The following is a 12,718-nucleotide window of genomic DNA, read 5'->3' on the forward strand; positions in this document are numbered from 1 at the left end:
AACAAGGAGGTATTGCTGCAGTTATATAAGGTATTGGTGAGACCGCACCTGGAATACTGCATACAGTTTTGGTCTCCATACTGAAGAAAAGACATACTTGCTCTCGAGGCAGTACAAAGAAGGTTCACTCGGTTAATCCCGGGGATGAGGGGGCGGACATATGAGGAGAGGTTGAGTAGATTGGGACTCTACTCATTGGAGTTCAGAAGAATGAGAGGCGATCTTATTGAAACATATAAGATTGTGAAGGGTCTTGATCGGGTGGATGCAGTAAGGATGTTCCCAAAGATGGGTGAAACTAGAACTAGGGGGCATAATCTTAGAATAAGGGGCTGCTCTTTCAAAACTGAGATGAGGAGAAACTTCTTCACTCAGAGGGTGGTAGGACTGTGGAATTTGCTGCCCCAGGAAGCTGTGGAAGCTACATCATTAGATAAATTTAAAACAGAAATAGACAGTTTCCTAGAAGTAAAGGGAATTAGGGGTTATGGGGAGCGGGCAGGAAATTGGACATGAAGCTGAGTTCGGATCGGTCAATGCCCTGTGGGTGGCGGAGAGGGCCCAGGGGCTGTGTGGCCGGGTCCTGCTCCGACTTCTTGTGTTCTTTAGATTTGTGGTTGGGATCAGATCAGCCATGATCTTATTGAATGGCGGAGCAGGCTCGAGGGGCCGATTGGCCTACTCCTGCTCCAATTTCTTATGTTCTTATGTTCATCCTGGAATCACGTCTGCAGCCGCAGAAACGCCTGTCTGCTCCCCTAACATGCTGTCCCTCGGCAATTTCATCCGAAAACACAATCTCAGATTCCACATGTACGCGGACGACACCCAGCTCTCCCACCTCCGTCGACCCCTCCACTGCCTCTGATTTGTCGCATTGCTTGTTCAACGAGCAAAAATTTCCTCCAGCTAAATATTGGGAAGACCAAAGCCATTGCCTTCAGTCCCCGCCACAAACTCCGTTCCCCAATCACCGACTCCATCCCTCTCCCTGGCCACTGTCCGAGGCTGAACCAGACCGTTCACAACCTTGGCGTCCTATTTGACCCTGAGATGAGCTTCTGACCACATATCCTCCATCACCAAGACCACCTACTTCCACCTCTGTAATATCGCCCGTGTCCACTCCTGCCTCAGCTCATCTGCTGCTGAAACCCTCATCCATGCCTTTGTTAACTCCAGACCGGATTATTCCAATGCTCTCCTGGCCAGCCTCCCATCTTCCACCCTCCATAAACTTGAAATCATCCATAACTCGCTCCATGTCCCATTCTCCTGCGCTCGCTGACCGGTCCGGGAACGCATCGATTTTAAAATTCTCATCCTTGTTTTCAAATCCCTCCATGGCCTCACCCCTCCCTATCTCTGTAACCTCCTCCAGCCCTACAACCCTCTGAGATCTCTGCACTCCTCCAATTCAGGCCTCTTGCACATTCCCGATTTTCTTCGCTCCACCATTGGCGGCCGTGCCTTCAGCTTCCTGGGCTCTAAACTCTGGAATTCCCTCCCTAAACCTCTCCGCCTCTCTCTCCTCCTTTATGACGCTCCTTAAAACCTACCTCTCTGACCAAGCTTTTGGTCACCTGTCCTAATATCTCCTTTTGTGGCTCGGTGTCAAATTTTGTTTGATAATCGCTCCTGTGAGGAACCCTGGGACATTTTACTATGTTAAGGGTGTGAAATAAATGTGAGTTGTTGTTGTTGTTGTTGTTGTTAGTCTCCCTGGTAAATACTGAGGCAAAGGAACTATTCGATCGTTCTGCCATTTCACTGTCATTAGCTGTCGGTTTATCGTGTGTGCCCAATCCCTATCCTGATTCTTCTTTTGTTATTTATGTGTGTGTAGAAAACTTTACTAATTTCTGGAAAGCTTTTTCAACCAGCACAGACACAATGGGCCGAATGGCCTCCTTCTGTGCCATAAATTTTCTATGATTCTAAGGGAAAACATTTGCAGGGCTATGGGGAAAGAGCGGGATAATGGAACTAACTGGATTGCTCTTACATGCTGGCACATGCTCAATGGGCCGAATGGCCTCCTCCTGTGCTATCACCATTCTATGATTCTGTGTGCCTGCTCTCTCACTCCACAGTGAGTTTTGAATAGCTCAGTCTTCGAGCCATTACATCGTATGTGAAACCTCCAGCGATACATCTAACCAAAGCCGGTAACCCCTCTCAGGAACATTATTGGCAGAGTAGAGTAGGATTTATTCTGCATCTGACTGCAGTGTTCCTGATCTGGAAGTGCACTGGGTGCACAAAATGGGAAAATACGCTATTTCCCAGCTCTTATACCCTTGTCTTGGTGAGTCAAAAATTCACAAAAAATGGGGAAAACTGAGAGTGTACAAATCTTATCATTGGCAACTTTCTCATAATCACAGAAATATTTTCAGGGAGTGTGTTGAGTTTTGATTTGTGTTGTAGATACCCACTGGACGTGGCTCGGCGACGCATGCAGTTAGGGACCATTCTGACTGATGCTGATAAATGTGTGTAAGTACAATGTGTAGATATCACCAGATGTCTGTGGTGACGATAGGAGAATGGAGCTGTGACGTGACAGTGGGTCGTGGTCCCTCTCTCTGCCCCACAATAAGGCAATCTGTACATACTGCAACCCCACACAAATCAATGACCAAAATATTCTCAAACTGATCACTACGAGCTAACAGCTGAGCATTTACTACACAGTCAGCGTGCAATTTTAAGGTCTAAATGCAATATCAACAAAACAAAATACCAGAAAGGATCACCAAAAGCAAAAAGTAATACTCTAATCAAAATCTGAGAATCCAGTCTCACAGGCCAGGACTCCAATACCCACTGATTTGGGCTCATGGTATCAGCAAATTTGTGGAGGCCAGCACAAGAATTTGTGGGTGAGAGCGATTTAAGTAAACCTATCAGATTGATCTATTTAGTAATCCTATCAGATTGATCTATTCAGTAAACCTATCAGATTGATCTATTTAGTAAACCTATCAGATTGATCTATTTAGTAATCCTATCAGATTGATCTATTTAGTAAACCTATCAGATTGATCTATTTAAGTAAACCTATCAGATTGATCTATTGAAGTAAACCTATCAGATTGATCTATTTAAGTAAACCTATCAGATTGATCTATTTAGTAATCCTATCAGATTGATCTATTTAGTAATCCTATCAGATTGATCTATTTAGTAAACCTATCAGATTGATCTATTTAAGTAATCCTATCAGATTGATCTATTTAGTAAACCTATCAGATTGATCTATTTAAGTAAACCTATCAGATTGATCTATTTAAGTAATCCTATCAGATTGATCTATTTAGTAATCCTATCAGATTGATCTATTTAGTAAACCTATCAGATTGATCTATTTAGTAATCCTATCAGATTGATCCATTTAGTAAACCTATCAGATTGATCTATTTAGTAATCCTATCAGATTGATCTATTTAGTAAACCTATCAGATTGATCTATTTAAGTAATCCTATCAGATTGATCTATTTAGTAAACCTATCAGATTGATCTATTTAAGTAAACCTATCAGATTGATCTATTTAGTAATCCTATCAGATTGATCTATTTAGTAAACCTATCAGATTGATCTATTTAGTAAACCTATCAGATTGATCTATTTAAGTAATCCTATCAGATTGATCTATTTAAGTAATCCTATCAGATTGATCTATTTAGTAAACCTATCAGATTGATCTATTTAAGTAAACCTATCAGATTGATCTATTTCGTAATCCTATCAGATTGATCTATTTAGTAAACCTATCAGATTGATCTATTTAAGTAATCCTATCAGATTGATCTATTTAGTAAACCTATCAGATTGATCTATTTAGTAAACCTATCAGATTGATCTATTTAAGTAATCCTATCAGATTGATCTATTTAGTAAACCTATCAGATTGATCTATTCAAGTAAACCTATCAGATTGATCTATTTAAGTAATCCTATCAGATTGATCTATTTAAGTAAACCTATCAGATTGATCTATTTAGTAAACCTATCAGATTGATCAATTTAAGTAAACCAATCAGATTGATCTATTTAGTAAACCTATCAGATTGATCTATTTAGTAAACCTATCAGATTGATCTATTTAAGTAATCCGATCAGATTGATCTATTTAGTAAACCTATCAGATTGATCTATTTAAGTAAACCTATCAGATTGATCTATTTAGTAATCCTATCAGATTGATCCATTTAGTAAACCTATCAGATTGATCTATTTAGTAAACCTATCAGATTGATCTATTTAAGTAAACCTATCAGATTGATCTATTTAAGTAATCCTATCAGATTGATCTATTTAAGTAAACCTATCAGATTGATCTATTTAAGTAATCCTATCAGATTGATCTATTTAGTAAACCTATCAGATTGATCTATTTAAGTAAACCTATCAGATTGATCTATTTAAGTAATCCTATCAGATTGATCTATTTAGTAAACCTATCAGATTGATCTATTTAAGTAATCCTATCAGATTGATCTATTTAGTAAACCTATCAGATTGATCTATTTAAGTAAACCTATCAGATTGATCTATTTAGTAAACCTATCAGATTGATCTATTTAGTAAACCTATCAGATTGATCTATTTAAGTAAACCTATCAGATTGATCTATTTAGTAAACCTATCAGATTGATCTATTTAAGTAAACCTATCAGATTGATCTATTTAGTAAACCTATCAGATTGATCTATTTAGTAAACCTATCAGATTGATCTATTTAAGTAAACCTATCAGATTGATCTATTTAGTAATCCTATCAGATTGATCTGTTTAGTAAACCTATCAGATTGATCTATTTAAGTAATCCTATCAGATTGATCTATTTAGTAAACCTATCAGATTGATCTATTTCAGTAAACCTATCAGATTGATCTATTTAGTAAACCTATCAGATTGATCTATTTAAGTAATCCTATCAGATTGATCTATTTAGTAAACCTATCAGATTGATCTATTTAGTAAACCTATCAGATTGATCTATTTAAGTAATCCTATCAGATTGATCTATTTAGTAAACCTATCAGATTGATCTATTTAAGTAAACCTATCAGATTGATCTATTTAGTAATCCTATCAGATTGATCTATTTAGTAAACCTATCAGATTGATCTATTTAGTAAACCTATCAGATTGATCTATTTAAGTAATCCTATCAGATTGATCTATTTAGTAAACCTATCAGATTGATCTATTTAAGTAAACCTATCAGATTGATCTATTTAAGTAAACCTATCAGATTGATCTATTGAAGTAAACCTATCAGATTGATCTATTTAAGTAAACCTATCAGATTGATCTATTTAGTAAACCTATCAGATTGATTTATTTAGTAATCCTATCAGATTGATCTATTTAGTAATCCTATCAGATTGATCTATTTAGTAAACCTATCAGATTGATCTATTTAAGTAATCCTATCAGATTGATCTATTTAGTAAACCTATCAGATTGATCTATTTAAGTAAACCTATCAGATTGATCTATTTAAGTAATCCTATCAGATTGATCTATTTAAGTAAACCTATCAGATTGATCTATTTAAGTAATCCTATCAGATTGATCTATTTAGTAATCCTATCAGATTGATCTATTTAGTAAACCTATCAGATTGATCTATTTAGTAATCCTATCAGATTGATCTATTTAGTAAACCTATCAGATTGATCTATTTAAGTAATCCTATCAGATTGATCTATTTAGTAAACCTATCAGATTGATCTATTTAAGTAATCCTATCAGATTGATCTATTTAGTAAACCTATCAGATTGATCTATTCAAGTAAACCTATCAGATTGATCTATTTAAGTAATCCTATCAGATTGATCTATTTAAGTAAACCTATCAGATTGATCTATTTAGTAAACCTATCAGATTGATCAATTTAAGTAAACCAATCAGATTGATCTATTTAGTAAACCTATCAAAATGATCTATTTAGTAAACCTATCAGATTGATCTATTTAAGTAATCCGATCAGATTGATCTATTTAGTAAACCTATCAGATTGATCTATTTAAGTAAACCTATCAGATTGATCTATTTAGTAAACCTATCAGATTGATCTATTTAAGTAAACCTATCAGATTGATCTATTTAAGTAATCCTATCAGATTGATCTATTTAGTAAACCTATCAGATTGATCTATTTAAGTAAACCTATCAGATTGATCCATTTAAGTAATCCTATCAGATTGATCTATTTAGTAAACCTATCAGATTGATCTATTTAAGTAATCCTATCAGATTGATCTATTTAGTAAACCTATCAGATTGATCTATTTAAGTAAACCTATCAGATTGATCTATTTAGTAAACCTATCAGATTGATCTATTTAAGTAAACCTATCAGATTGATCTATTTAGTAAACCTATCAGATTGATCTATTTAAGTAAACCTATCAGATTGATCTATTTAGTAAACCTATCAGATTGATCTATTTAGTAAACCTATCAGATTGATCTATTTAAGTAAACCTATCAGATTGATCTATTTAGTAATCCTATCAGATTGATCTGTTTAGTAAACCTATCAGATTGATCTATTTAAGTAATCCTATCAGATTGATCTATTTAGTAAACCTATCAGATTGATCTATTTCAGTAAACCTATCAGATTGATCTATTTAGTAAACCTTTCAGATTGATCTATTTAAGTAATCCTATAAGATTGATCTATTTAGTAAACCTATCAGATTGATCTATTTAAGTAATCCTATCAGATTGATCTATTTAGTAAACCTATCAGATTGATCTATTTAAGTAAACCTATCAGATTGATCTGTTTAGTAAACCTATCAGATTGATCTATTTAGTAAACCTATCAGATTGATCTATTTAAGTAATCCTATCAGATTGATCTATTTAGTAAACCTATCAGATTGATCTATTTAGTAAACCTATCAGATTGATCTATTTAAGTAAACCTATCAGATTGATCTATTTAGTAATCCTATCAGATTGATCTATTTAGTAATCCTATCAGATTGATCTATTTAAGTAATCCTATCAGATTGATCTATTTAGTAAACCTATCAGATTGATCTATTTAGTAATCCTATCAGATTGATCTATTTAGTAAACCTATCAGATTGATCTATTTAAGTAATCCTATCAGATTGATCTATTTAGTAAACCTATCAGATTGATCTATTTAAGTAAACCTATCAGATTGATCTATTTAGTAAACCTATCAGATTGATCTATTTAAGTAAACCTATCAGATTGATCTATTTAAGTAATCCTATCAGATTGATCTATTTAGTAAACCTATCAGATTGATCTATTTCGTAATCCTATCAGATTGATCTATTTAAGTAATCCTATCAGATTGATCTATTTAGTAAACCTATCAGATTGATCTATTTAGTAAACCTATCAGATTGATCTATTTAAGTAAACCTATCAGATTGATCTATTTAGTAATCCTATCAGATTGATCTATTTAGTAAACCTATCAGATTGATCTATTTAAGTAATCCTATCAGATTGATCTATTTAGTAAACCTATCAGATTGATCTATTTAAGTAAACCTATCAGATTGATCTATTTAAGTAATCCTATCAGATTGATCTATTTAGTAAACCTATCAGATTGATCTATTTCAGTAAACCTATCAGATTGATCTATTTAGTAAACCTTTCAGATTGATCTATTTAAGTAATCCTATCAGATTGATCTATTTAGTAAACCTATCAGATTGATCTATTTAGTAAACCTATCAGATTGATCTATTTAGTAAACCTATCAGATTGATCTATTTAAGTAATCCTATCAGATTGATCTATTTAGTAAACCTATCAGATTGATCTATTTAAGTAAACCTATCAGATTGATCTATTTAGTAATCCTATCAGATTGATCTATTTAGTAAACCTATCAGATTGATCTATTTAGTAAACCTATCAGATTGATCTATTTAAGTAATCCTATCAGATTGATCTATTTAGTAAACCTATCAGATTGATCTATTTAGTAAACCTATCAGATTGATCTATTTAAGTAAACCTATCAGATTGATCTATTTAGTAAACCTATCAGATTGATCTATTTAAGTAAACCTATCAGATTGATCTATTTAGTAAACCTATCAGATTGATCTATTTAGTAAACCTATCAGATTGATCTATTTAAGTAAACCTATCAGATTGATCTATTTAAGTAATCCTATCAGATTGATCTATTTAGTAAACCTATCAGATTGATCTATTTAGTAAACCTATCAGATTGATCTATTTAAGTAATCCTATCAGATTGATCTATTTAGTAAACCTATCAGATTGATCTATTTAGTAAACCTATCAGATTGATCTATTTAGTAAACCTATCAGATTGATCTATTTAAGTAAACCTATCAGATTGATCTATTTCGTAATCCTATCAGATTGATCTATTTAAGTAATCCTATCAGATTGATCTATTTAGTAAACCTATCAGATTGATCTATTTAAGTAATCCTATCAGATTGATCTATTTAGTAAACCTATCAGATTGATCTATTTAGTAAACCTATCAGATTGATGTATTTAAGTAATCCTATCAGATTGATCTATTTAGTAAACCTATCAGATTGATCTATTGAAGTAAACCTATCAGATTGATCTATTTAAGTAATCCTATCAGATTGATCTATTTAGTAAACCTATCAGATTGATCTATTTAGTAAACCTATCAGATTGATCTATTTAAGTAAACCTATCAGATTGATCTATTTAGTAATCCTATCAGATTGATCTATTTAGTAAACCTATCAGATTGATCTATTTAAGTAATCCTATCAGATTGATCTATTTAGTAAACCTATCAGATTGATCTATTTAGTAAACCTATCAGATTGATCTATTTAAGTAAACCTATCAGATTGATCTATTTAGTAATCCTATCAGATTGATCTATTTAGTAAACCTATCAGATAGATCTATTTAAGTAAACCTATCAGATTGATCTATTTAAGTAAACCTATCAGATTGATCTATTTAGTAAACCTATCAGATTGATCTATTTAAGTAATCCTATCAGATTGATCTATTTAGTAAACCTATCAGATTGATCTATTTAAGTAAACCTATCAGATTGATCTATTTAAGTAATCCTATCAGATTGATCTATTTAGTAAACCTATCAGATTGATCTATTTAAGTAAACCTATCAGATTGATCTATTTAGTAAACCTATCAGATTGATCTATTTAAGTAAACCTATCAGATTGATCTATTTAGGAATCCTATCAGATTGATCTATTTAGTAAACCTATCAGATTGATCTATTTAAGTAAACCTATCAGATTGATCTATTTAAGTAAACCTATCAGATTGATCTATTTAGTAATCCTATCAGATTGATCTATTTAGTAAACCTATCAGATTGATCTATTTAAGTAATCCTATCAGATTGATCTATTTAGTAAACCTATCAGATTGATCTATTTAAGTAATCCTATCAGATTGATCTATTTAGTAAACCTATCAGATTGATCTATTTAGTAAACCTATCAGATTGATCTATTTAAGTAATCCTATCAGATTGATCTATTTAGTAAACCTATCAGATTGATCTATTTAAGTAATCCTATCAGATTGATCTATTTAGTAATCCTATCAGATTGATCTATTTAGTAAACCTATCAGATTGATCTATTTAGTAAACCTATCAGATAGATCTATTTAAGTAAACCTATCAGATTGATCTATTTAAGTAAACCTATCAGATTGATCTATTTAGTAAACCTATCAGATTGATCTATTTAAGTAATCCTATCAGATTGATCTATTTAGTAAACCTATCAGATTGATCTATTTAAGTAAACCTATCAGATTGATCTATTTAAGTAATCCTATCAGATTGATCTATTTAGTAAACCTATCAGATTGATCTTTTTAAGTAAACCTATCAGATTGATCTATTTAGTAAACCTATCAGATTGATCTATTTAAGTAAACCTATCAGATTGATCTATTTAGTAAACCTATCAGATTGATCTATTTAGTAAACCTATCAGATTGATCTATTTAGTAAACCTATCAGATTGATCTATTTAGTAAACCTATCAGATTGATCGATTTAAGTAAACCTATCAGATTGATCTATTTAGTAAACCTATCAGATTGATCTATTTAAGTAAACCTATCAGATTGATCTATTTAAGTAAACCTATCAGATTGATCTATTTAGTAATCCTATCAGATTGATCTATTTAGTAAACCTATCAGATTGATCTATTTAAGTAATCCTATCAGATTGATCTATTTAGTAAACCTATCAGATTGATCTATTTAAGTAAACCTATCAGATTGATCTATTTAGTAAACCTATCAGATTGATCTATTTAAGTAATCCTATCAGATTGATCTATTTAAGTAAACCTATCAGATTGATCTATTTAGTAAACCTATCAGATTGATCTATTTAAGTAATCCTATCAGATTGATCTATTTAGTAAACCTATCAGATTGATCTATTTAAGTAATCCTATCAGATTGATCTATTTAAGTAATCCTATCAGATTGATCTATTTAAGTAATCCTATCAGATTGATCTATTTAAGTAAACCTATCAGATTGATCTATTTAGTAAACCTATCAGATTGATCTATTTAGTAATCCTATCAGATTGATCTATTTAGTAAACCTATCAGATTGATCTATTTAAGTAAACCTATCAGATTGATCTATTTAGTAATCCTATCAGATTGATCTATTTAGTAAACCTATCAGATTGATCTATTTAAGTAATCCTATCAGATTGATCTATTTAAGTAAACCTATCAGATTGATCTATTTAAGTAATCCTATCAGATTGATCTATTTAGTAAACCTATCAGATTGATCTATTTAGTAAACCTATCAGATTGATCTATTTAAGTAATCCTATCAGATTGATCTATTTAGTAAACCTATCAGATTGATCTATTTAGTAAACCTATCAGATTGATCTATTTAGTAAACCTATCAGATTGATCTATTTAAGTAATCCTATCAGATTGATCTATTTAGTAAACCTATCAGATTGATCTATTTAAGTAAACCTATCAGATTGATCTATTTAAGTAATCCTATCAGATTGATCTATTTAGTAAACCTATCAGATTGATCTTTTTAAGTAAACCTATCAGATTGATCTATTTAGTAAACCTATCAGATTGATCTATTTAAGTAAACCTATCAGATTGATCTATTTAGTAAACCTATCAGATTGATCTATTTAAGTAAACCTATCAGATTGATCTATTTAGTAAACCTATCAGATTGATCTATTTAGTAAACCTATCAGATTGATCTATTTAGTAAACCTATCAGATTGATCGATTTAAGTAAACCTATCAGATTGATCTATTTAGTAAACCTATCAGATTGATCTATTTAAGTAAACCTATCAGATTGATCTATTTAGTAATCCTATCAGATTGATCTATTTAGTAAACCTATCAGATTGATCTATTTAAGTAATCCTATCAGATTGATCTATTTAGTAAACCTATCAGATTGATCTATTTAAGTAAACCTATCAGATTGATCTATTTAGTAAACCTATCAGATTGATCTATTTAAGTAATCCTATCAGATTGATCTATTTAAGTAAACCTATCAGATTGATCTATTTAGTAAACCTATCAGATTGATCTATTTAAGTAATCCTATCAGATTGATCTATTTAGTAAACCTATCAGATTGATCTATTTAAGTAATCCTATCAGATTGATCTATTTAAGTAATCCTATCAGATTGATCTATTTAAGTAAACCTATCAGATTGATCTATTTAGTAAACCTATCAGATTGATCTATTTAAGTAATCCTATCAGATTGATCTATTTAGTAATCCTATCAGATTGATCTATTTAGTAATCCTATCAGATTGATCTATTTAGTAAACCTATCAGATTGATCTATTTAGTAATCCTATCAGATTGATCTATTTAGTAAACCTATCAGATTGATCTATTTAAGTAATCCTATCAGATTGATCTATTTAGTAAACCTATCAGATTGATCTATTTAAGTAATCCTATCAGATTGATCTATTTAGTAAACCTATCAGATTGATCTATTTAAGTAAACCTATCAGATTGATCTATTTAAGTAATCCTATCAGATTGATCTATTTAGTAAACCTATCAGATTGATCTATTTAAGTAAACCTATCAGATTGATCTATTTAAGTAATCCTATCAGATTGATCTATTTAAGTAAACCTATCAGATTGATCTATTTAGTAAACCTATCAGATTGATCTATTTAAGTAATCCTATCAGATTGATCTATTTAAGTAAACCTATCAGATTGATCTATTTAGTAAACCTATCAGATTGATCTATTTAAGTAATCCTATCAGATTGATCTATTTAGTAAACCTATCAGATTGATCTATTTAAGTAAACCTATCAGATTGATCTATTTAAGTAAACCTATCAGATTGATCTATTTAAGTAATCCTATCAGATTGATCTATTTAGTAAACCTATCAGATTGATCTATTTAGTAAACCTATCAGATTGATCTATTTAGTAAACCTATCAGATTGATCTATTTAGTAAACCTATCAGATTGATCTATTTAGTAAACCTATCAGATTGATCTATTTAAGTAATCCTATCAGATTGATCTATTTAGTAATCCTATCAGATTGATCTATTTAGTAAACCTATCAGATTGATCTATTTAAGTAATCCTATCAGATTGATCTATTTAGTAAA

At 31.3% G+C, this 12,718-nt stretch overlaps 1 protein-coding gene across 3 annotated transcripts in view; it reads left to right on the forward strand.

Annotated features, from left to right (window-relative positions):
- The window catches only part of slc25a16 (solute carrier family 25 member 16), a 386,688-nt gene that overhangs the window by 369,205 nt on the left and 4,765 nt on the right, over window positions 1–12,718 (forward strand). For all 3 annotated transcript variants that reach the window (XM_068002782.1, XM_068002781.1, XM_068002783.1), the window contains one exon: window positions 2,431–2,499. In XM_068002782.1, coding sequence (XP_067858883.1) covers window positions 2,431–2,499 — 69 coding nt within the window. The remainder of the gene's footprint in view (window positions 1–2,430; window positions 2,500–12,718) is intronic.

This window comes from Heptranchias perlo, chromosome 21 (assembly GCF_035084215.1).
Source record: "Heptranchias perlo isolate sHepPer1 chromosome 21, sHepPer1.hap1, whole genome shotgun sequence".
Lineage (NCBI taxonomy): Eukaryota > Metazoa > Chordata > Chondrichthyes > Hexanchiformes > Hexanchidae > Heptranchias > Heptranchias perlo.